Raw genomic sequence first — 21,943 nt, forward strand, 5'->3', positions numbered from 1 at the left:
ATAGGTATTGTAAGGATGACGCCTGTGTGTGTGTTATTGTTCAGACACACTGGGTCAGGTTTACTAAGCTGTTGATGTTGGCAGTGAACAGCCCGCGATGCTGATTAGTTTTGATACACACACTCAGGCTCATTGTCACTGGTTTTGCAGCCATGAATAGTTTGTTTTTCCTTTTTGAAAAAAACAAAATGTGCAAACTCTGCACTGGAGCGAAAGCTCAATAAGTCTGGCCCCATTGCCCATTGTTGTAGGATAGATGGGACTTGGCTCCTGTTGAAAGTCGTAATCACAGGGCTCCAAAATGAACAGCCATGCGCTCACTTCTGTGAGGCTTGAACACCACCAAACAAATGGAAGAAGAGTGAAACAGGCAGTTTGCAGTGTCAGTGCCGGGGCTGGCTGCTGTTTATGGGGGTTTAGCCCCTGAACAGCCCGGTGTTTCCCCTGCAAGCCGTTGTTTTGGATTCCCGCTGTCTAGTTCACAGAACAGCCACAAGATGGCAGTACTGGTTTATTTATACGTTTGAATACTTTCTTTTTAGATATCAAAAAAGAACGTCTTTTAAAAGTTTGTAAAACAAACCAGCATCTTGCCAGCATAGTCCTTACGCAAGCAACGCAGCATAAATGAAAAGTGAAGACTCAAAGGCACAGCTGGATGTGATTATGTGCTGAGAGTACAGGGGTGCACAATTAGCGCTATGGCACGAGCACTGCTGAGTACTCTTGCTGTGTTTGCATAGGGGCTGTGGCTCAGTAGCACTGCTGTGTACTCTTGCTGTTTGCATAGGGGCTGTGGCTCAGTAGCACTGCTGTGTACTCTTGCTGTGTTTAGCTTTGTCCACTGTGTACCAGCTGAACAGCAACACTTGGAAGTCATTTCCTCATAGGAACCAGTGATTTGAAAATCCCTGAATAGAATGTTAAAGGAAGCTCTGGGAAGTGTGGTTCTCATTGTTTGTTATTGCAGAGATTTCCGCTCCCCCTGTATTTTAGAGACGTTACAGAATGGGTATGTTGTATCCATTGTAGCGCCACCATATAGTGCTGGATCGGACCCTGTTCATGACGGCCGGGCCATTTTAAGAGCGTGACTGTTACTGCAGGCGGAGTGTGAGGAACACAGGGAGTCTGCAAGACTCAGAGATGCCCTCATGTTCCCAGGAATAAGCTTGCCAGGACATCAGGGTTAGGGCAGGTTGGTACTGGAATTTGATGAAGGACACTTGATTACCTCTGTGTTACAGACTAGTCATTTCCACAGCTGTCGAGATCTTATTTCTGTAAGAAGATCAGTTCTAATATCTCTCTCCTGTCTTCCTGCTCAGAGAGCATTAGGACTAACACTTTACTTCCATGCATTCCAGTGAATGGCTAACTTGTTTACTGCAACCCATTGATGACACAGTGTTACTGAAAATAGAGGGTGACACATGCATTCTGCAAGGTGGTATCATTAGTTAATATATTACACTGCTGAGGTAGTGGCCAGCTGTGTTGTTCCATTAATCTGTAACAGGGAGGGGGCTGGGTGGAACCGGCGACCCCGCACACCGCAAACGAGCATCTTAACCGCTGTGCAAAAGAGATCTTTTGCTCATCTGCATTCGTGGTTATAGAGCTTTTAACTTCATGTCATCGCCAGGGCACAGAATCCTTCACAGCAGCGTATCACACAACACTACCATGTTTCCGTGGTTGAACTTTATAAACAGCATCTTCACGCGGACATACGGCTGTATGCGGCCATGTTTCAGCGCCAAGTGCTCCGAATTGAATCAAAGATTATGGTGCTGCCATACAGTAGAGCTGCTTAGTAATGATTGTGGATATTCACTCGTTTCAGACAGGGCCAGTGCTGCAGAGCGGCTCCCTTCTCCCACGCACTGAGCGTCAGTAATGGGAATTCCTGGACAGTGTCATAGTGGAAACGTTTGAACAGCCCAGAGCTAAATGGAAACAGATAAGCAGGGACAATTAGCCAGGGAGCGAATGTCTTTATTACTTGAAGCAAGAGCTTAAAAACAAAAACTAATATAAGACACATGCACAGACACACACACACACACACACACACACACACATAGATACACACATGCCTATTGGTATAGAATGGTACACACATCTTTGTGTATTTGGCTGCAGTGCTTGTGAAGGCAGTAAAGTCCTGTATTTTCCTATATAAGGGCCCTTCACTATTTTACAGTTTTCAGTTTTTCATGGTTTATTGAGGCATAAGTCTCATAGTGAAAGTGTGCGCATTGTATTTCAGCTATGCATTCTGTCACTTGTGAGTTATTTACCTATCAGAGATCTTCAAGCCTCACAGGCTCTTCCTCTCTGGAGCTCCCCTCTGCCTCTCTCCCTCTCCCTCTCTGGAGTTCCCCTCTCCCTCTCTGGAGTTCCCCTCTCCCTCTCGCCCTGCTTCCTCTCTGGGTAGGATTGTTTGTGCAGGATGAATTCCTGGCAGTCGGTCCACATCGATCCCAGCTGCCCTATTAGGACTTCTGCCTGGAGAGAAACAAAGGAAAAACCAACAAAGCTTTTCAGGATGCCACGAAACAAGTATTGGAAAAATGCATGAGACAGCTGATAAACATGCAGTACGTCTAGTGTAGTACAATAGTATCTAAACATACACACATACAAAGTTTGTGCTGTGTACGTTAAGTGTATGTATACACTAATAATAATAATAATAATACTAATAATAATAATAATAATAATAATAATAATAATAATAATAATAATAATAATAATAATAATAATACATGTATTTTAAATTATGGGTTTTAAACTCCTTTACTCTCTTTTATGTTACAAAAAATAAATAAATCAAAAACACCAACTTGCTCCTGTTGTGTGCTGAAGAAGCGCCCTGTTTAATATGTGATCCATGCTGCAGAATCTTCACATATTAAAACAGGGGAAGGGTGGACTGATAGAAAGCAGATCTTCTTAGTTGCCACTTGAAGGCCAAGTTCCTACCAAATAAAGCCTTCTCTTGAGATGCTCGCTGTGCTGTCAACAGGGATCGACACAAAGCAAAACATGATGTACTGTAGCAAGAAGCGTAACCAAATCAGGTTCCAAACAGAAGCACTTGTTTCCAGTCCTTTGTGGCAAAACAAAGCATGTGAGCTCTCCACTGCGGGCATGCAGGTGCAGCGTGGGAGCGCCCCACTGCGGGCATGCAGGTGCAGCGTGGGAGCTGTCCACTGCGGGCATGCAGGTGCAGCGTGGGAGCTGTCCACTGCGGGCATGCAGGTGCAGCGTGGGAGCGCCCCACTGCGGGCATGCAGGTGCAGCGTGGGAGCTCTCCACTGCGGGCATGCAGGTGCAGCGTGGGAGCTCTCCACTGCGGGCATGCAGGTGCAGCGTGGGAGCGCCCCACTGCGGGCATGCAGGTGCAGCGTGGGAGCGCCCCACTGCGGGCATGCAGGTGCAGCGTGGGAGCTCTCCACTGCGGGCATGCAGGTGCAGCGTGGGAGCTCTCCACTGCGGGCATGCAGGTGCAGCGTGGGAGCTCTCCACTGCGGGCATGCAGGTGCAGCGTGGGAGCTGTCCACTGCGGGCATGCAGGTGCAGCGTGGGAGCGCTCCACTGCGGGCATGCAGGTGCGGCGTGGGAGCACTCCACTGCGGGCACCCCGAGTGCTGCTGTGTGTACAGGGAGATGGCAGTGCTGGAGCAGGCACAGGGCAGCCTGCACATTGCTATAGAGCACCTGCTGCAGGTAGGCGCTTTCACCACTACCCTCTCAGTACCCCAGTCAGTGCACAGTGTGATTGGTCAAGCATTCCTAGTCCCCATTGCTAAAGTCTAGATCAACCTAACTGGTTCTGTTCAGAGTCCCTCAGAACATAAAACTAAGCCAGTGCAATGATGTGGAACAGCTGATCAATCATTCCTACCAAAAGAATCAACCAAGAGAACCCCTTGAGGTCCAGTATCAGTGGGTTTAATATGTAGAGAGTGACAGATCTCTTTCCACTGGAGAATCAACCCCAGCACTCAATGGGATTAACGACCCAGGGCTACATTCTCAAACCTGTTAACTCCAAATCATCCTTTGAAAAGTAAAGCAACACACCTGATATACCATAAAACAAACAACTCAGGCTTTTAATGTAATGGAGCTTGCAAGTCGTCTTAAGCTGTTGTTTTCGAATGGCAATCTGTTTTTTACATTCACAAGTAAACGGCTTTGAGAACCTAGAGCTTTAAGGCAGATGGATTATACACCCCTCCTCGAGTTTCTAGGAGTGAAATATTCCAGTAAGACTCGAGTGAAGAGGAAAATCAAGCGTTTGATTCCGTGGTCAGTGGTGTTGTTTTCCAGTTAATCACCTCTCCTTTTCCAGGCACATTCCATCGCACTGAGTAACTGCCCTGCGAGGGGGGGGGTGGTGGCACACATCGCTCACAGCTTAGCGCTGGCCTACTCCAGCTCTGGAGGAGCAGGGCACAATGGTCAGGCTTTAGGGAATTAAGTGGCTGATTGTGTTGCAGTGATTCTTGTTCTAATCAGCACATGAATGCCGGGCCTTCTTTCCTGCCTTCCTTCTCCAGGTCTGTATCGTTTGAGTTTTTAGGAATGACGCAGTGTATTTATAAAAACATCTTCGATGCCAAGCCCCATGCTGGTGGAGCCGAATATAATTCTGCAACTAGATCCTAGAACAGGTGGGTAGTGGGATTTTTATTTATTTAAAACCTTAAAAAATCTCAATGAGGTAAAAATATCTTGTTTTCATGAGTGTCCTGGGACACATGCAACTAAAATTTCAGCTCACAGCTGCCTGCTGTATTGTTACAGAGAGAGACACTCATAAACCAGATTGTATTATACCATTTAATAAAAATACCCTCGATGTCTTCAGTGGAGGTAATCTCAGGGGGATTACGTTACTGTTTAGCAGTAGTTCTTGAGAGTAGAAGACTGCCCCACACACACACACTGTGGCTGCAGCCCATGGTGATGTACTTCTCCATGGTGCTGCTAGCTCTCAGGGGGATTATGTTGCTGATAAACCTGTTCAAATGTGTTCTTGTGCTTGTTCTTCCAAGTGCAGCCACGCCTTGCTATCACATTATTTAGAGGGGTGTGAATTACACACAGTTATTTTACATACAGTGCTGTCACATCTGCGTGGTACTGTAGCCACACAGGTTCTCAAAAACATTCCCAGTGAGGAGCCATGCACACAGTGCAAAAACACACCTAGAAATACTCTGCACTGAGCCATGCACACAGTGCAAAAACACACCTAGAAATACTCTGCACTGAGCCATGCACACAGTGCAAAAACACACCTAGAAATACTCTGCACTGAGCCATGCACACAGTGCAAAAACACACCTAGAAATACTCTGCACTGAGCCATGCACACAGTGCATAAACACACCTAGAAATACTCTGCACTGAGCCATGCACACAGTGCAAAAACACACCTAGAAATACTCTACAGAAATGTAAACATAGAAATGTGAGCCTGTTGCTGTTGCACATGCAAGTTCATTGCAAGGATGCCGATGACTTCTCAAACACCAGTCTTGATCCTTCAGATTGTGTTATACTTGTGAAGGTCAGGGCAGGTCGGTAATCTACAATCTTCAGTGTGTGTACAGTACATATAAATAGACTTCTCTTTATTGTGAGTTATTTCAAGAGGCTCTGTTTAAATTAAGACTGTCTTTAACCACAGTGATTTCCATTGAAGACTCTCCCCCTTCTTTGCATTAGAGTAATGGGACAGGCTCTGATGGAGAAGAGGAGATTCCAGCAAGCCCTTCATCACAGCCTTGTATCTCTCCAGCTGAATTATGGTCTCCGCACTTCACTTCAAGGGCAAGCTTGAAGAGAAATCTTCTGGGAGCCTGTATTTATCCACCAGGAACAGCTGCACTCCAAACTGCTTCCGAAATGAGTCGTTTGTGAGTGTGACATTTCAGCTGCGTCTGCATGCATCTTTCTGAATGGTTATTAATTCTCCCCTCGCATTTCAATTGGAGATGATTGAGACGGATTAGCCCTTAGAAACTCTGCCATGTTCCGTTCAGTTTTAACTGAATTTATTTAATTGGATCATGCTTATTGTATTGCATTCCGAACCCTCGCAAGCCATTCATCGAAATGGAATGCATGACCATTCAAACACAAGCAAACTTGACATTCAAACAAAGTGGAGAGCTCGGAGACGGCTGGAAAGGGCACTGCAGTCATGTGGGTTTAGCAGATGAGAAAGCTATTGAATACTCAGGCTCTTGCTCTGGCACTAAAGCTTTTTATACAACCCATTGTGCAGGATCCATTAAGCATTTACATCAGTGCTAATGATACAAAACTGTAGTGGTTGAAAGTTGTGTAGCATTAGCGGCTCTGGGTTGAGCACATGGGCATTTCTGACAGACCTGCCCTTGGAGGTGGATCTGGAATTTGGTGGAACTCATAATGCAGAATGACTCGCTTGCTGCTGTGTTGCTGTGTGGAGCCGTGTGGGTCGCTAGCATCCTGCACTCAATCACAGCTTACTAAGTTTACAGAACCGGAGGCCAATAACCTTTTGAAAAGAGCCCCTGAACAATAACACTTAAGTGGTGAGATCATGTTCTGTTACTGGTAACCATGGCAACAGCTGCTGCTGCACAGAGCACTGTCAATGTAGAAAGCCTGGACTGCCTCCAGTGTGAAGGCCAGCAGTTTCAGAGCAAGCGTACAGGAAATCAATGCAGGGACACGTTTTTCCATTTTTAAATGCAAACACTTACTTTGTTGATCTGGTCACTTGCCTTGCTGCCAAAACCGAAATGCCATTGCAAGGAGAAGGCTAACTCTTCCACCTCCCTGCTCCCACACTGCTCAGTCGAGAGCCAGGTAGCTAACTCTTCCACCTCCCTGCTCCCACACTGCTCAATCGAGAGCCTGGTATAGCCTCTCCAGTAATTCTAACTGAACTGAGTGCTGCTGGCACTGGTTCTCACATCAGAAGCCAGCATCCTTCATCCTGATTGTTAGTGGGATCTGCAATAGCAGGCCCTCGCCTCCTGTAAAATAAGAAATTAGGAGGGGAGGGGGGAGAGGATGGGGGGGCAGAGCTTTCAGATGAAAATGATTTTCCATGACATCATCCCTGGCTGGATTCAGTCCCTTGTTAGATTTGAGATGAAAACCCTTGTTGAGTCCAGACGTACATTCCCATGAAGTGCTGTGTGTGTTTTGGCCAGTTTTCCCATGAAGTGCTGTGTGTGTTTTGGCCAGTTTTCCCATGAAGTGCTGTGTGTGTTTTAGCCAGTTTTCCCATGAAGTGCTGTGTGTGTTTTGGCCAGTTTTCTCATGAAGTGCTGTGTGTGTTTTGGCCAGTCTTCCCATGTGTGCTGTCAGCAATATTACAAAACAACAACCCAGTTAAGTGTGGTCAGTGTGTACTGCATGTGGTGCTAACGTGGTCAGTGTGTACCTGTGTACTGCATGTGGTGCTAATGTTGTCAGTGTGTACCTGTGTACTGCATGTAGTGCTGACTTGTGTACATGTGTGTGCTTCACAGGGCTCTGGAGGTCACTGGGGGACAGAGGAACACTGACAGTCTGAATAAGAGGCCTCCGTTCTGTCCTGTCGTACTGTCACATTCGGCTCTGGGAGGGACAAAGACCAACATCTACGACTAAAACTGGCCATCTTTCAAGGGAGGTAGAGGACAGGACCCTTCCTCAAAACACGCTGGGCATCTTCTCTCTAATTGGAACCCCTAAAACAGGAAGTTTGGATATATTTGGGTGATGTGGGTATAGCTGGGTGACGTGGGTATAGCTGGTGACATGGGTATAGTTGTGTGATGTGGGTATAGTTGTGTGATGTGGGTATAGCTGGGTGATGTGGGTATAGCTGGGTGATGTGTGTATAGTTGGGTGATGTGTGTATAGTTGGGTGATGTGGTCAATGGGTTTGGATAGAGGGGGGTCTCCCTGCACCTCTCAGTTACCGTGCCAGGGAGGACGGTAGAGGGTCCAGGAAATGCTGTGCCTTCTACCCAGAATCTCTTTAAAACATGTAAAGACTTCTAATCAGCACCTCAGACCCAGATTGGCTTTGGGCTCAGCCAGGAAATGACCCATTTCCACCTCAAGTGCTTTTGCCACTGTGCCATACAGAACGTGTCAAGGTTATTTTCCAGGAACAACAACGACTCGGAAAGTTTTTTTTTGTTTGTTTTTTTTAAGGGCTTTTATTTTCTTAAGTATACTGTCCTGTGTCAAACCAAAACATGATAAAATACAAAGCTGCCAAAAAAATCTGAACGTGCATATCGGTTTATTAACTTTCTAAAATAAAGGAAGCAAGAGATGCAGCACCCCTGTTGGAACCCGTGTGTTTGTGGGGCTCGCGCTGTGCAGGCATGAGGGTTGCCAGTCCTCCAAAGGTGGGGAGGAGGGCAGCACACACCACAGGACCAGGCGCAGTCAGAGCCCTTTCACAGGACACAGCTACTGGGGAAAGGGGGTTTGCAAAATGCCCCATTCGAGATGGATAAACCTCAGTCTTACGCAAAAGGGGATTTAAAAACATATGCATAACATTAAAGAGAACACATTTCAGCTGTATATTGGAAACAGGTCGCTCTCATTTAATGCAACATTACTGGATCTCTTTTTGCTTTCATTTAGTCATCACATTCAAAATCAGATGACATGAATCATACCACATTCACAAGGTGCAGCCGTTTAAACTTCTAAAAGTACAGTGTTGTGTTTAAAAACCAACAAACCTGCACTTCTCCCAATTAAAGCAGAAAAGTAAGCAAAGATCTTCAGCACATTTAAAACGTGGCTGTGATAATGCCATTAAAGCCATTCCATGCTACTGGGGGCATGCGACAGCTACAAAAGCAGTGTGTGGTGTGGTGTGGTGTGGTTTACCAACCTACTGTATCAGCCTGAGCATCGGCAATCAGGAGCACCACGCGCACACTGCAGTAGATCTGCAGGATCTTGCACAGCGTCTCAAAGCGTTCTAGAAAGGTTTGTCCAGGAGTGATCTACCTTAAGTTATGTATCCTAGAACATGACCATTATTATTATTATTATTATTATTATGAAGCGTGGAGACAGAAACTATTTTTTCACAGTGAAACTAACCTTTGAAATCGTGTACTGCACAAATCTAAAATCGTTGTGTTTTGAAGCTAGTTGTGTTTTAGGTGTGCCCAGGCCCCTCCTGTAATGATTGTGCAAAACCATTAGATAGTTGCGCATTATAATTGGTCAAAAGTAGAAGAAGTAAAATCCTGGCCAAAGATTGCTTCTGATGGTTATAAATGATTATTGATGACCTGAATGAGCATCATCACTTCAGAACTGATCTTCAGTTATGAACTCACACTCAAATGGACTAAAATCTACTCTCCATCTGGTTTTTCGGTGGCGATTTGGGAGGTGGAGGGGGTTACTATTGTTATCTCTGATGCTGCTAGTGAATCCAAATTACCAAGCAGCAAATCTTTTTCAGCATCTCTTAACGTCCACTCAGCTAATCTTCATCATCTTCGTCCAGGTAAAGAGCCGCAATCCTCTGTTCCTCGCTGATCACTGATCGGGGGTCCACTATTCTTTGCTGCTGCAGTGCTTTGGAAAACGCAAACTGTGCTGCCGTTTCACCTTGGCTGGGATCCCACATCTCTACCTGCTCCTCCCCTTCCTCACCGGCCCTTTGCACATACTGATAGACTTCCTCCCTGACTACCCGGACGTTGGCTCCGTCAGTGAACTCTGCCTGGGAATTAAATGCTTTTGCTTCTTGGGGCCCCCTGCCAGTGGTGGAAGATGCAACCTGGGACACGTCCATCTGGAAAGTGAATGATTTTTCAGAGGGACCCAGTTTAATGTGCTTCACCAATTTGTTGATGTCGGGGGCTGACTGCTCTGCATTTGGGCTCCCTGGATCTTCGCTGCTCGTGGTCCAGCTCATTCCCTGCACTCTCACGTCTTGATCTGTGGAAACTCTAATCTTCGGTTCTTTGTCGTCTGCGCTGTGAGAGAGGACCATCTTTTCGCCTGCCTTGCCGCTTCGTGCTTCGTGGAGTTGGGGGTTTGTAGATCGCAGCGCTGCCATTACCTGCTCATCGGAAAATCCCTCCTGTCCCTCCGGGAGGCCTGACTCGTCGAGATTTTGGGAAACATTGATTTCTGCAACAATGGTCACCACACCGCTGTCAGAAGACTGCTGTACTTTTCTGATATCAACAGCCAGGCTTTCGGAGCTGTCCTGTCCGTTGCTGGTTAACACAGCCAGCTCCTCTCTCAAATTGTCAGACACTGTTTCTTTCAGTTGCTCCAAAGCCCCTTTCAGCTGCTGTTTTGGATTGTGCCCATCCTCTCTCAGCAGTTCCAACACTGATTCTTGAACTTTACGTGGAACCTTAATTTCTTCTTCTACGACGCACTCATACGAAGTCTGCTTGTCAAACTCATTTCTGTCGACCTCTGCTCTGTCGAGCTCTGCTCTGTCAAACTCTGCTCTGTCAAACTCTGCTCTGTCAAACTCTGCTCTGTTAAACTCTGCTCTGTCAAACTCTGCTCTAGGTTCTGAAGCCTGAGGTTCTCTCCAGTACTGTTTGGTCAGTGTATCAGTGAAGCTTTGCTCCTGGTTGGGTCCTGGCTCCTCTTGCCAGCACCTTTCGTCTCCTGTCCACTCCTGTCTCACTCCGGAGCGGTCGAAAGATGAAAGGTCACTTTCCTGGTGTTCAGACATGTAATCATCTGGCGTGGACACAAAATACTCGTTTTCTTGGACCCTGGTTTGAAAGGATGGGTCCGTGTCTGAAAACTGCCTCTTCCCCAGCTCTTCAGCTGCCATGGTGACACTCAGCACCTCTTCACTGCCCAAAGACCCTTTAACAGCCACAGGAGCGTTCTCGAGCTCCTCGATCTGGAAGAACGTTGATGAGAGCTTTTCCTCATTTTCTTCATCACTTTGGGTTTCCAGTGGTTCCTCGATAATCTCGACATTAACTGCCATGTTCTCCAGATTCTCCCATCCGGTCATGCCCAGGCTGAGAAGGTTTTCGATCATGCTTCCTGTCGGGGTTCCCCTGATATCTTCCAAAGCAGTTCTTTTCTCGCCCTTATTTAGCAGCTCCTCCAGAACAGAATCGTCCGATATGTCCAGGTCCTCCCGCACGGTAGACTGTAAGAAAATCTGGGTCTTGGTTGTTCCGTCTTCCACCTGGGTTTTTTCAACGTGGTAGGTGACCTTAGAATCGGGAGAGGAGCCGAGTGTCGTCTCCAAACCAGAAGGATTTACCACCTGCTGAAGAATATCTTCCATGGTTATGGTATCCAAGACTTTTTCCTCTGTTACAGATCTTTTTGCATCGTCTGGACTTGCACCTGCAACCTGTTCCTTATGTTTTTTATCAATTTGAATCTGCTCCTCGCTGAAATATTTAGCAGCCGTTTGACCCTCTGGCTGATCTTCACCAAAGCCTTGTTTTTGTGCACCAGCGCCGTTTTGAATCTGGAGTCCCTGAAGTGTGGTTTCCACCTCTTTGTTCTCTGGAACCTGTCCCCGGTTGACTCTGAATCCGTTAAGGTCCACAGATTCTGCTTCAGTTGACTCTTTCCTGCCGATTGTGACCTCCGTAATCTTTACCTTGCTTTCGTCAGCAGATTCTGGATCTTGTGGTGCCTTGATGGGAATGGTAACAATCACACGCTTGTTGGTTATGTCCTCCGGTGTGGGCTTCTGATCTGCAGTAGGTGACGTGTGAAGCCCTGCTCTGTTCTCGTTGCTGGATCTCTGAAGGTTAATAGCCGCGTCTCTGGCAGGATGTGTGGTCACCTCTGTTGAGCTCACGGTCGTCTCGACCAACACCCTTGGTTTAATTGCAACGGTCTTTCTTTCAGCCTGCTGGGGAACTGCCCTGGAAGAACTAGAGGAGACCTGTATGGTCCTTGCAGATGATGAGACATCTTTTCTGGCAGCATAAGGCACTTGGGTACCACCCAGCAGAAGTCTCTCTGAGAAACCACTTGGAACTGTTCTGCTCGCTTCATAGGTTCTGACCTGACCTGGCCTTGAGACTGTGCTTGCACTGGAGGCACGCTCCTCATATCTAACGCCTGTGTGTGAGCTGAATGGAAACTGTTTTCTTCCATCCTCCCTCTTCACCGTGAACATGTGGGACGGCTTTCCAATACCTGATGAAACAACAAGGAACCCAAAGAGTTCAACAGTTCATTAGAGCTGGTTCTGTACCGTCATCGGAAATGTCACAATTCCACACCCAAGTCAAAACAGCGAGGCTGTGCTCAATCTGGACAAATGAGTCCATACACCTGCAGAGCGAATCACAAACAGCAAGAGGCTAGGGGCTTGTGCATTTAAAAGCAAAGGCTTTTAATCTTAAAAGAAGTTCTGCTACTGACAGAATTGTCCTATCCAGGCTCAGTGCTAGATCGCCTGTGTATTGAAAAGTGGGTTCTAATGCAGCCACGATTCCGTGCATTAATCAAGAAACAGACATTGACATCATTGGGAATGATTGTGAAGTGAAGCATACCTATATTTCTGGGTGCTTGTCTCACATGCTGGTCTGTCCAAAGGTATGTTTCCCTCTTCTCCCCCTCCAGCAGTGCCCTGTGAAGAGAATGCAATGGCTGCGGTGAGACTGCAGTGAGCAATCCTGTTTGTGGTGGGTTCTACGGTTCAGAAGCAGAAGTGATTTGCGTGGGGGAATATTAGTAACCCCGAAGTGGAGCCCTGACACTTTGTAAGCACTCTGCTCCCTCCGCATTGCCCACAGTCCCTGATAAAATACCCAGAGGCTGAGCTGGAACAACATGCTGCCCTTTACAAACAGGGCAGCAGGATAACCCGCTGGGAAGCACCAGAGGGTCAGTGTTGTGTATTAATAAAGCCAAAGCATTCTCTGCTGCCCATTCAGTCAGGAAGCCGTCTCTACTGCACTTGATCGCTTTGTGTACTGGTTTGTGCCGGAGCAGCCAGCGAATTCCAAAACAAAAACAGCTGTCAGTTAATTGCAGTAAAAGAAATTGGGGCCAAATAATGCAGTTTAAAGTGAGGATCGAATTCGGAGAACCCAGTCTGTGGGGTATTTTCATTGTGGGTAGTTTTACCTGAACATTCAATGAACTTCATATTGAAGAGGTCAGTGTGAGTATCTGATAAGTCACATGTTTTAAATAGGAGTTAACATTGCTCTGACTAGGTGCTAAAAATACTGCTCAGAGAGGGCTGATATTGTGACACATGAAACCTCAGCTCTATGCCAACCATTTAAGCTACTTACTTGCAGAACCAGATAACTGCGATAACATGTACTTGAGATGACTGACTATAATGTACAGCCTCTTCGGCTTGTTACAGTGCAGTTACCCTCACAAAATACTTCACAGGGAATCACACAGGAAACTGACACAGGCTGCTCCTATTACGAGTTTTACTATAGGAGTCAGCTTTGTCGAATACTGCGCAGTCCTAGGTAAGAGTATACTGTAGGAATCCTAAAGGAAGGGTGTTGACAACACTTTGCAGTCACCTCTGTCTTGTTGCTGACAGTGTTTTTCCTTTGCTAGCACACCCCAGTGAGAGAAACCAGACTGGAAACACACTGGCCCCGCCTTTCCATGTGTTTACAATGCATGCCAGCGGAGCTTTCCATTGTCATACACGTACAAATCAAACCACAATGCAGTAGAGCACATAGCACTGCAAGCCTGCTAAAGCATAGCCACCCATATTAAAGGTGGGTAACTGGGGCTAATAAAGTGAGTCAAACGTACTGGTGAACGTTTCTAACTGCAGCGCACAGAAAGGGTTACAGGAGCAGCTAAAAGGGGCCCAGTGGAATGCTTTAGTAAGTGCTGTTGGCACGCTTTAGGACAACAGTTGCTCTGTTGCTACAGCAACGTATGAAATCACTAAAAATACATTCCAAGAAACACAGAACATTTGAGATGGGGCCGTGTAACCCTGCTCAGGGCTCGGCCGAACAATCAGCCTGCGAGGGGCAGAACACAGGGGCCAGTGGAGCTGGTAATGATGCTGCCCTGGCTGCACCCCCATTAAACAGAACACAGGGGCCAGTGGAGCTGGTAATGACGCTGCCCTGGCTGCACCCCCCTTAAACAGAACACAGGGGCCAGTGGAGCTGGTAATGACGCTGCCCTGGCTGCACCCCCATTAAACAGAACACAGGGACCAGTGGAGCTGGTAATGACGCTGCCCTGGCTGCACCCCCATTAAACAGAACACAGGGGCCAGTGGAGCTGGTAATGACGCTGCCCTGGCTGCACCCCCATTAAACAGAACACAGGGACCAGTGGTGCTGGTAATGACGCTGCCCTGGCTGCACCCCCCTTAAACAGAACACAGGGGCCAGTGGAGCTGGTAATGACGCTGCCCTGGCTGCACCCCCATTAAACAGAACACAGGGGCCAGTGGAGCTGGTAATGACGCTGCCCTGGCTGCACCCCCATTAAACAGAACACAGGGGCCAGTGGAGCTGGTAATGACGCTGCCCTGGCTGCACCCCCATTAAACTGAGGCTCCCAGACTGCACTTTCCATTTCTCATTCAGAGCTGACAGTGCAGCAGAATGGCGCCAGTAGGGTGTGTTATTTGTTATTGGCCAGGGCATGAGCGTCCACTTTCTGGTCCAGAATGGTTCAAATGGTTTATTGTTGTGCGTCTCGTAACCTGTGCTTGTAAAATTGCTATGCCTGCCAGCCTGTGCACAATGAATCCTTTGTTCCGGTAGCTTGTGCTGGAAATGCGCCCCCGCAGGTCTGAGCTGGTATATTATTCCAGTGGTGCTTTATTAATACACACCACATGGTGAGGAGGAGCTGCTGTTTAACTGCATATGAAGGATATTCAAGCAAGCTGGTGGAGTAACCCTGGAGTTCACACACAGTAAGCTACAGCTTTCTAAACGTAGGGGCAATGCACTGTTAGTAATGAAAAACTGCAGCTGTAATGTTACTGCTTTTGTACCAACTCAAGTGAAGGGGTCGGCATCATTGCTGAACTGGTGATTAGCAGGGGTAAAGCCCACGTCAAAGGGCACTTCCAGATGTTCTGTACTGTTACAATGAAATGCATTTCAGCTCAGAGTGTGAAATCTCTCTTTGACTGGCTGGTTTAATCTCAGTGTGCCACTCTGCATCAGACAGTAAGCATTGTAAATGCAGGCCTCCAGCTGGTCCCAGCTGAATACAGAAAGAACGCTACAGTGTAAATATTTTAAAAAGCTGCGAAAGAGGCAGGTAGCTGTTTTTTCTCTTCAGTAAAATGCTCTGTGAAAGAGCTGAAACTGTGCTTTATAAACCCACTGCCTTTGACAAGGAAATAGCTTTGTGCTCCTGACTTGTGATTAATATTCTTTCTAAGTAAATGTGTCTTTACAACTGAATGCATCTAAAGGCTATTACTGCAGAAAGGAGGCCCTCATATGAGAGGCCAGTCCTTGCAAAAACTGTATTCTAACTTATTGTAAGATTCATATCAAATCAACATTTTATCAAATTATACACAAAGGCAACCTGAAAGGCTATAGGAGGCTACGAGTCTTTGATTGAAGTTTGGAGAAGATGGTGAAAATTCAAGACGGTTATTGTGGTTATTTGGCATGAGATTGAAGAGTGCAATGCAGAGTCCTACCTGTAGGTGGCGACCTCCATGCTGAGCCCTATCTTCACCTGCATGAGCTCCTGATGATCCTCCAGCCTCTCAGCGATGGCGATGCTCAGCTTTCTCCTCTCCTCCTCCAGCTGCTCAATCAGCACCTGGGGACACAAACAGTATCGAATCACAGTAAAAGAACATTCAATATTCCTTAACATGCACTCCAGGTATTCAGTAATGTGTAGCCCTTTCCCTCAGCCCGACAGCACGCAAAACAAACCCAAACACATTATTAAAGGTCAATGTCCTGCTTTTTACTTTGGCAGTGCCTTTACTTCTCCCTAGGGTAGCGTGGTGCAAGGTTACCTTACTCGTAAGCTTAATACTATCATGTGAGGCAGGTTATTAGGATCTGTGGAGCAGCTGGCAAATTGGTTTAAGAGACTAATGCTTGTTATAGCATTAACTAATGCAGCTGCAGGAGGTCTGGAGTGGCACTTTGCTTTAGCATGGCCTCTTTGTCACAGACCATGGCGTTTTATTGATGTTCTAAAAGGGGGGTACAATGAAGGGTCTCAAACAGCCTCCCCTGGCTCTCCTCCACAGGGACAGGCCAGGTGCACAGCGGAGTGCGTTGTGTGATGTTGTGAACATACAGGAGCTCCCTCGCGGATACTGAAACCACTCCTGAGAGAAGAGAAGCTGAAACCTGAGTAGATTTGCTGCTGTCTCACTGCTCGTCCTTTTTAGCGCTGCACTGAACTCTTGCAACTGAGTACTGTTATCTCCCCAGTCCAGGCTTTAAAAGCATGCAAAACCAAGGCTTTCCAATCCATTACCTTATCTATAAAATCCAGCCTCACGAGCTTGTGCTAAGGAATGCCCGTACTATGGTCACTGTAGGCAATACCTGCCATATAGTGCAAAGCACATGATGATGCTGTCTGTTCCAATGACAGCAAACACCACAATATATCCATGTGCAGAGGCTGTGCTGTTCAAAGTGACCCCGCCTGCGCTATTAAAGGCAGCTCTGTTCCATGCAGTGCGGACTTATTGTGTAAGGTCACTATTCTCGCCTCTACATTCTCCCTGTTAAAAATCTGTAAATGTGTATTGGCAACATGAACAAATACAAACTAAAGGGGTTTTCACTCAGAAGTGCTGTTTTAAAAGTGATGGTTTTTACACTTTAACAAAGAGCCGCCCTTCTTCTGATCTGTCCATGCAGGTTAAGGTTCTTTGCATCATTTATCTCGTCACATCAGTACAGTTTTGCATCACCCTGTAGAATTAACTCATTTTGCTTCATAAAGTCGAATGAAGCCTGCTGAATAATGTCACGTTAACATTTATTTAGTTTTAAACCCAAAAATACAAGTAGTTGAATTTGCCTAAGAGTTCTTCTGATCCAGGCACTAGTGTGTCAACATGCCATACCACAAGCTCTAAATATCTTAGAGGTGTCCAGTCACTCCAAGCAGAGAGACCCGAGCATACAGGCATACAGTGACACAAAGCAAGCAGAGAGACCAGAGCATACAGGCATACAGTGACACAAAGCAAGCAGAAAGTAACCCATCATTACAACTCCATGTATGAAATGTGATAACTCCAGCCATTCCAGGTGCTTCAGATGCTTCTGTGCTTCAGATACAGCAGCTCCTTACTTTATGGTGACACATCATTTTTTCTCCAATGCGAAAACCGGCAACCAACAACTACTAAAGACATGAAATACAATGCAAACCTGGTACTCCTGCAGCTCCAGGTCGCAGTTCTCCTGCAGGCTGACGAGCTCGCTCTCCAGCCCCTCCTGGATGTGACTCTGCCTGTGCATCTCCTCACGCAGCTTCTCCAGCTGAGCGGCGCTCTGCCTCTTCTCTCTGCACAGCTCCTCCAGCCTCTCCTGGTCCAGCCACAGGGACTCCTCCAGCTCCTCCACCCTCGTGTGGTGCAGCTCCACGGTGTGGGCCCAGGCCTGGGACAGGCTCAGCGTGTACTCCTCCACCTCCTCCAGGGTTAGTGCCGGGGGACCCTGGCCCTGCTGGGTGACCATGGGCACAAGCTTGGAGCAGAGCTGCTCTCGGAGCACGCAGATCTCCTGTCTGTGGCTGTCCTCCAGGGCTTGCTGCTCCCTCTGCAGCCTCAGGAGGTGCTCCTCCAGGGCGAGGTTCTTCAAGCAGGCTTGCTGGAGATGCTTGTCAAACCCTTTCAGCTCCCCGTGGATGTCCCTGCATGTGCCACTCTCCTGGCAGATGAGCTCCTGCACCAGCTGGAGTTCTCTGCGCAGCTTCTCTCGCTCCATCTCGGCTTGGGCTTTCTCAAGAGCCAGCTGGTCCACTGCTCTGCGGAGCCCCCGCATCTCCACCATTTGCTGCTGCTGTTCCCACTCCCCTGTCCTCTCCTGCCTCAGAGTGCTGATCTCCATGAGGAGGGAGGCATTCTCCTGCTCCAGCTGCTTCACCCGGGACAGATACTGGCTGAGCCTCTTATTCAGCTCCTGAAGCTGCATCTTTTCGTTCTCGAACGTTCTGCTGAAATGCAACATCGCAAAACAAAAGTGTCTCCTGTCTCTGATCACTGCTTAATTTATTTAATTTCTCTCTCTTTTTGTTGCAGTAGTAGTAGTTCTACAGTGTGAGCTCCACGCTGAGCTCTCTTTCTCTGGCTAGCCGCTGCCTGAGGTTCTGACAAGTGCTCACTGTCTGTGAATTAAGGAGAGAGGCGGGGCTTGAAGTCAAAGCACGTTTTACTCATTCGAATGTCCCTATTGGATTGAATGGGAAAAGGCCTTCAGCTTTATAAGGAAATGGCACCCTCTAGTGGACAAAGGTTGTAAATGCAATCGACGCTGGAATGGAACAGTATGGTGGTATGTAATTCAGTGCCAGCATACTACCTCGTATCTATACGACATTATTACTACTGTACTGTAATAATAAATGCAGTATTTAGTTGCCCAGTGATTTAGCTTGGCATATCAGAAGAGAACATGTCTGTAAATAAAACGCTGTTGATTTGAAGATAACTGCAGTAAAACTGAGGTCAATTTACAGAAATGAAAACAGTCTGCTTTTTGATGTTTTGAATACACACAGTTGATGTAAAGGCAGCACTTCATTACTTAACTTTATTAACAAGTAATCAATGTAATAATATATAAATAAATACATTTTTTTAAAAAAAGATGTTTCCGCCCGGGATCGAACCGGGGACCTTTCGCGTGTGAGGCGAACGTGATTTGATCTCGAACTGTATATTGTTTTCAAATATGCAGACTCGGCATTTGACAACAATAAGATTCAAAGTACCAGTATCATTTTATTCATTCGATTGGTAACAAATAATAAGAACTAACCAATGAACGGTAACCAATTAATTACTGTGACGTATTTACTAGAATGCTAAAAACAAGACTAAGCACGCCCCTAAAATCTATCCTATCGAATAACTAGTTATTTTGATGGACAGGATGGAGAACCAATAGCAAAATGTGGTGTTGTGATTGGTGGACCTTGCAGCAAATGAAATTGCACCACTTTGGGCTGAGAGAATGAAGAATCAGAGAAAGTTTAGAACGAGGATTGTCCAGGAAAAAGTCTTAAAAAAGGTACACGGATACCCAGACGCGGTAACCTAGAGCCCACATATAAAACACTGTGGACCCTGAAGCTGAAGTTGTGGTGGTTCTGTTATAACAGGTAGGTAGGTGAATATAAAGAATTCAACTTTACGTAGTTGTTCTTGAAGTGGCTGCTGCACCGTGCATCACTGAAAGCCAGCTTCCAAAGTGTATGTTTATTGGCGCACTCTGGTGGTTATGTCGTGTAACTGCAGATAACCATTTCACTTCATCAAGCTGTATTAAGAATGCTGCTGCCGCGCATCGGTCCCTTTCCACTGTCCAGGCGAATCGAACACGTGTTAAATAAACCCACAGTGACAATAACATTACAATACATTTAAGACTTAGCTTTCATCGACTTTACTACTTTTAAAGACGTACCGTCGCTTCCTCGGGTAACACTGAACCGGGGCAATATCTACAATCTATCTTATTTCTAATTTAGCATGAAACGAGTCATACGTAAATAAAATACAGGATATATTACTTACAGGTTACGCAAGGTTGTTCTAGGGTTATATTATAAGCGAGTTACGGCCCGGAAAAATACAATAAAATCTGCCGTTAATGTCAATTCTAATTTGGGATCGTGTCAAAGATCGTATTTCAGTTTTGAAAACGTTCTTAACAGCACCTCATTACTTCCTCCGTGGATTCATCTGTTCTGTGTATAGTAATGAGCACGTGTTCGTACTTCCTATCAGGAGCAGTGCTTTCTGTTCTGTCTTTAATCGACACGCCCTCTAATAATAACACAGACTCCACGCCTGGTGTTGTGCCTTCAGATCTGTAGAGAAGCAGCACATGCTTTTGTGTTGAGTATGTTTTGCAAATTACATTATGGGATAACTCCCTATTTGTTTTTTTAGTCCACACACCTAGTGTATTAAATCAACAGCAACATCCTGTTAGAAATGTGAAACCCTCCTCCTCCCTGAACCTCCCCGCTACACTTGTTCTGTTACCGTCCCGCCCAGCCCCTTGCAGTGACACAGAGACTTCTCTGCCAGAAGATGGAGTGTGTTTTCAGTAAACAGAAGCCTGCCTACCTCCCGGGAGCTTTATTGGAGCTCCTGTCAGCCCTTTTATTGAGCATGGCTAATCAATGTTTCCACCACCAATAAAGACTGGAGCAGTTTGTTTGAGAAGCAGCGCACTGGGGGGCCCAGCCTCCCTGTTAACACATCCTTAAAAGCAAACCTGAAGGACGGAGCAGACAGGACCTGCTGAGGCCTGCCAAGCGGACTCACAGGAGAAGATATTTATACTGCAGGAGCTCCCGTGACACTGTACCTGAGAGAAGAGACCAGTGCACACACCAGCTAATTTATACTGCAAGAGCTCCCGTGACACTGTACCTGAGAGAAGAGACCAGTGCACACACCAGCTAATTTATACTGCAGGAGCTCCCGTGACACTGTACCTGAGAGAAGAGACCAGTGCACACACCAGCTAATTTATACTGCAGGAGCTCCCGTGACACTGTACCTGAGAGAAGAGACCAGTGCACACACCAGCTAATTTATACTGCAGGAGCTCCCGTGACACTGTACCTGAGAGAAGAGACCAGTGCACACACCAGCTAATTTATACTGCAGGAGCTCCCGTGACACTGTACCTGAGAGAAGAGACCAGTGCACACACCAGCTAATTTATACTGCAGGAGCTCCCGTGACACTGTACCTGAGAGAAGAGACCAGTGCACACACCAGCTAATTTATACTGCAGGAGCTCCCGTGACACTGTACCTGAGAGAAGAGACCAGTGCACACACCAGCTAATTTATACTGCAGGAGCTCCCTTGACACTGTACCTGAGAGAAGAGACCAGTGCACACACCAGCTAATTTATACTGCAGGAGCTCCCGTGACACTGTACCTGAGAGAAGAGACCAGTGCACACACCAGCTAATTTATACTGCAGGAGCTCCCGTGACACTGTACCTGAGAGAAGAGACCAGTGCACACACCAGCTAATTTATACTGCAGGAGCTCCTGTGACACTGTACCTGAGAGAAGAGACCAGTGCACACACCAGCATAAGTGGAAACAATCTTTAAAGCCAATGGTTCAGGTCAGGCTTGTAAGTGGAAACGTCCTATTGGGTCGTAATGCTGGTCTGAGACATTTCTTAACGCGTGCTAGTGTCTAGTGTGTGTGTGTTGTATTAGATTCTTTCAAAAGTCAACAATCGCGTGGAGAGTATAAACCGCAACCCCATGCATGTGCTTTCATAGCTTGCATTACATTGGCAGCTGAGGCTTACTGCTTCAAATTAGCAGCACGGTCTGCTGTGACACCTTGTGGCCTTTCATAGATATTGCATTATAAAATAATAAATAAAATAAAAACTTGTCTTTTTTTGATTGGTCAGCGACTGCTGGTATTTACACGTTTATACCAAAGCAGATAGTTTTGATTAAGGATGAAAGCAGAGATACACTTGTTATTTAAATTCACTTTCCAGTAAGAAGCTGTTCATATGAATAGGTGGGGCACTTGCCATGATCCGAATTCCATTTGAATTCCTGCCTCTCACAGTCAGGTGTTGGATTGACTGCTGTAACATGATACTGAATCCCTTCACAGGTACCGGTGTGGCTTTGTCTATTACACCTCCCTGTATCAGGGGGGCAGGAGAGCTGCATTCATCCACATTCCAGCCTCGGGCAG

At 46.6% G+C, this 21,943-nt stretch overlaps 1 protein-coding gene and 1 long non-coding RNA gene across 2 annotated transcripts; one reads left to right on the plus strand and one right to left on the minus strand.

Annotated features, from left to right (window-relative positions):
• Positions 1-4,451: 4,451 nt before the first annotated feature.
• On the plus strand, positions 4,452-8,077 carry LOC117963138 (uncharacterized). Its single transcript, XR_004660657.2, has 3 exons — positions 4,452-4,685; positions 5,746-5,936; positions 7,548-8,077. It is a non-coding gene; the product is annotated as an uncharacterized LOC117963138 (long non-coding RNA).
• Positions 8,078-8,209: 132 nt separating this feature from the next.
• LOC117428457 (synemin-like) lies at positions 8,210-18,347 on the minus strand. Its single transcript, XM_034902095.2, has 4 exons — positions 17,394-18,347; positions 15,680-15,804; positions 12,558-12,634; positions 8,210-12,195 (listed from the first exon to the last, which is right to left on the minus strand). The coding sequence occupies exons 1-4, from the start codon at positions 18,192-18,194 to the stop codon at positions 9,527-9,529; spliced, it is 3,672 nt and encodes a 1,223-aa protein (XP_034757986.2). The 5' UTR covers positions 18,195-18,347; the 3' UTR covers positions 8,210-9,526.
• Positions 18,348-21,943: the final 3,596 nt, after the last annotated feature.

Source organism: Acipenser ruthenus, chromosome 21 (assembly GCF_902713425.1).
Source record: "Acipenser ruthenus chromosome 21, fAciRut3.2 maternal haplotype, whole genome shotgun sequence".
Lineage (NCBI taxonomy): Eukaryota > Metazoa > Chordata > Actinopteri > Acipenseriformes > Acipenseridae > Acipenser > Acipenser ruthenus.

Excerpts from the sequence above, each read along its gene's own strand:
- LOC117428457 (XM_034902095.2), bottom strand. The coding sequence starts at position 18,194 with ATGTTGCATTTCAGCAGAACGTTCGAGAACGAAAAGATGCAGCTTCAG. Across the intron at positions 15,805-17,393 it reads TGGAGCTGCAGGAGTACCAG|GTGCTGATTGAGCAGCTGGA; the intron begins GTTTGCATTGTA and ends TTGTGTCCCCAG. Across the intron at positions 12,196-12,557 it reads ACAAGCACCCAGAAATATAG|GTATTGGAAAGCCGTCCCAC; the intron begins GTATGCTTCACT and ends TTGTTTCATCAG.